Source organism: Antrostomus carolinensis, unplaced genomic scaffold (genome assembly GCF_000700745.2).
Source record: "Antrostomus carolinensis isolate BGI_N321 unplaced genomic scaffold, ASM70074v2 scaffold5118, whole genome shotgun sequence".
Classification (NCBI taxonomy): domain Eukaryota; kingdom Metazoa; phylum Chordata; class Aves; order Caprimulgiformes; family Caprimulgidae; genus Antrostomus; species Antrostomus carolinensis.
The window spans coordinates 22,231-25,037 of NW_010332182.1; the positions used below are offsets into that span (position 1 = coordinate 22,231).

Consider the following 2,807-nt stretch of genomic DNA (forward strand, 5'->3'; position numbering starts at 1 on the left):
GATATAACTGCTAGATAACCTGACTTCTCTTTTTCAGATAATTTTCCTATTTGACCTATTCCTTGCTAGAGCAACGCTTTCTTCAGATTTTGTTTAATCTTTTTGCCTCCCTTTCTCATCTCAGTATTACTGGGGTTTTTTTAATTAATAAATTTAGTTAATTTTTTCTAACATATATCCTTCCTAAACAGTTCTATTTTTTTTTCCAAGTAAGAATTGCTGCATAAATTAAATGCAAAAGCCTGTGTTAAACTTTTGTTCTGTGTATTATGTTTTTCAAGTGATGAAGGAAATAATCATCCTTTCTCTTAAAAGACAAATTAGCTCTCTTGTACCACATCATGAGTTTAAAACCCACAAAGCTTAGTTATTGCTGTTTACTTTGAAAACACAAAATTTCAATTTATTAAGGAGGTTATTTTAAAGATTATGTACTTTTTTCAGGAGGACCCAAATGATATCAACCCCAAAAGGAAAGACGTGCGTGGCAGTGATGTGGAGGACAAAGCACAAAGTGTGGAGACGCTACCTCCAGGTATTGCAGTAATGTTTGTTACGAAACATCGTAGCCATTAAACATTTATCCTTGAAAGCCAGAAAAGATAACAGTTATTCCGCATTCTTTGTAGTTTGGAAGTGCTGGGATTATTTTAGCAATATGTACTTCTCTATTCTTAAAGCTTCAGCTTCCTTAAATCTTACGTGCCTCACTGCTCCTTTGGGTTTAAAACCATAGAGAATGTCAGTCTTTGCTAGTACGTTTGTACTGTCCTGCAATAGGTTTGAGCGACCGTAAAAGCCCCTTGTACAAAAGCAGTCCATTTCTCTTGATGGATAGTGCTGGCAGCAACAGACAAGTCGCCTTGGGACTGTACTTCTGACTGAAGGTCCAGCCAAGTTTCATACTTTTTTAGTTTTGTCTAGCTTTTGGTGTGGCAGTTTTTCCCTGAGTGCATACCTTATTTTTCTTGTACCTGCTCAGTATTTGTCATGCTGGCAAATAAAAAGAGCAATATAAATTTTGTTTAGGTTAATGAAATGCTCTCATGCGTTGAGGATGATCTAGGAAAATTAAGGAATGTTCATTTCATATGACTGCTTTCATAAAACAACTTTTACTGCTTAACTGTTTCACATCAATGAAATTTGATATATGGCTAGAAATGACGTACCAAGGAATACAGAAATAGTAAAAATGGATTTGAATATTTTACTGCATTCAAAAAGTTTACCATACAAGGAGGACAACTTCTGATCAGATAGCTTCACAACACACTTTGCTCTTCTTTGGTTAATCCTAATGTTTGACTTAACACATTTGTCTTAGCCAAACATTTGAAATACTATGAGGTCTTGAAGTAAGAACTAACCAAGGTAAACTTCCCTTTAAGCAGCTGGAAACTTCCATGCCCAGTAATGTGTGAGGTATGGTTTCTGTTTTACAGACTTAGACTCCTGGTACAGTATAAGCTGTTTGACATTCATGGCTTTTTGTGTAGCCTTTGGCCTACCTTGTCTTAGCTGCTTTTTGGAGAGGGGAAACAAGACTCTGGTTATGTATTTATACTTTTTTGGCAAAACCTTTACTTTGTGTATGAATTGGGAAATAAATCATAAAAAGTTGAAGGGCCTGGCTTATTTAACTTGGTTTCTGGCAGATCTTTCCAAGTACTTTTTTCCTTTAACAGAACTCTCCACAAATATTTTTACTGGGATTATAGGTCAGCCAATTTTGCACCTTCCAGCTACTATTCTTATTTCCTCTTTTTGAATGTTTATGTATTCTGGGCCAAACCCTGTACATTTCTTCTAAGACCTACCTTTCTCAGTGGCTGTAAGTAGCCATTTGAGTATTAAAAGCAGTGGGAAGTGTCACAGGTTAAATGGGAGAGATATCAGAAGCTGGAAGGGTTGAAGCTACAAGTAAAGTGTAAAGTAGAGCAGGTCAGGGCTTTTTTAATTTCATCTGTTGATTAGTAATCTCTTATGGCTTGATTTAACAGGCAGGAGAATCATTACTGCAAAGTAGTATGAGAGTCTTGAGTCAAACATCAAAGGCTACACAGACAGAATTATGCACTCTTAAATCACTATTTCGATTATTTTCAATTTGTGTAGACAAACTCTTGAATCCTTATGGCAATACATATTTCTGCAGGTTCTTTGCACTGCTTTAAAGCAAAGTGATCAAATTTTAGGAGAGCTTTGGTTCAAAACTTTCATAGTTTTCCACTGAGGTTAGGAGACCTGTAGTTTATGTTTCAGCATTATGCAGCATAGTGTCTTTCAGAATTTCTTGGAATTAAGGAATTGTTTATTACCTTTATCTTTAAAATGGCTTTATATAAAGATTAAACTGCTGGGTTTTTTACCTTCTGTACAATGGAGTGCATCTATCCTTTGTCATTTGGTGACTTTTTTTATATGCTGAAAAAGTCTATTTCTTCTTTTGTGAAAATAGTGATGTTAACTCTTGTAGTTATAAAGAATGACCTTGAACTGTCTGTATGGATAACTACAGCAAAACTGTATAACTAGTTCTCTGTAATGACAGGAGTTTCAGCAGTTACTCAAACAGCTCTTTTTGTTAGTTAATGAAGATTTGGAATCACTTAATGCTTGTAAGTCAAAATAATAATACTTATATCGAGTATCCTGCGGCTTTTAAGTGGTATTGAGTCAGTAAGAGGGAGTGCTAGCTATTTAGGGGATTTTGTATCCATCTATTACTACTCTTTGTTGCCTGCCACTTGGTTGTGTGCAGATCTATCTGCTATGTGTTTTTCTCTTCGATCTCACTTTGAACC

The 2,807-nt window shown here is 35.4% G+C and overlaps 1 protein-coding gene across 1 annotated transcript in view; it reads left to right on the forward strand.

Moving 5' to 3' along the window:
- Nucleotides 1-444: 444 nt before the first annotated feature.
- Nucleotides 445-2,807, forward strand: part of GALNT2 (polypeptide N-acetylgalactosaminyltransferase 2) — a gene marked incomplete at its 5' end in the record, with an annotated part of 44,535 nt that continues 42,172 nt past the window's right edge. Inside the window, one exon of the mRNA XM_029086326.1 lies at nucleotides 445-535. Coding sequence (XP_028942159.1) covers nucleotides 445-535 — 91 coding nt within the window. The remainder of the gene's footprint in view (nucleotides 536-2,807) is intronic.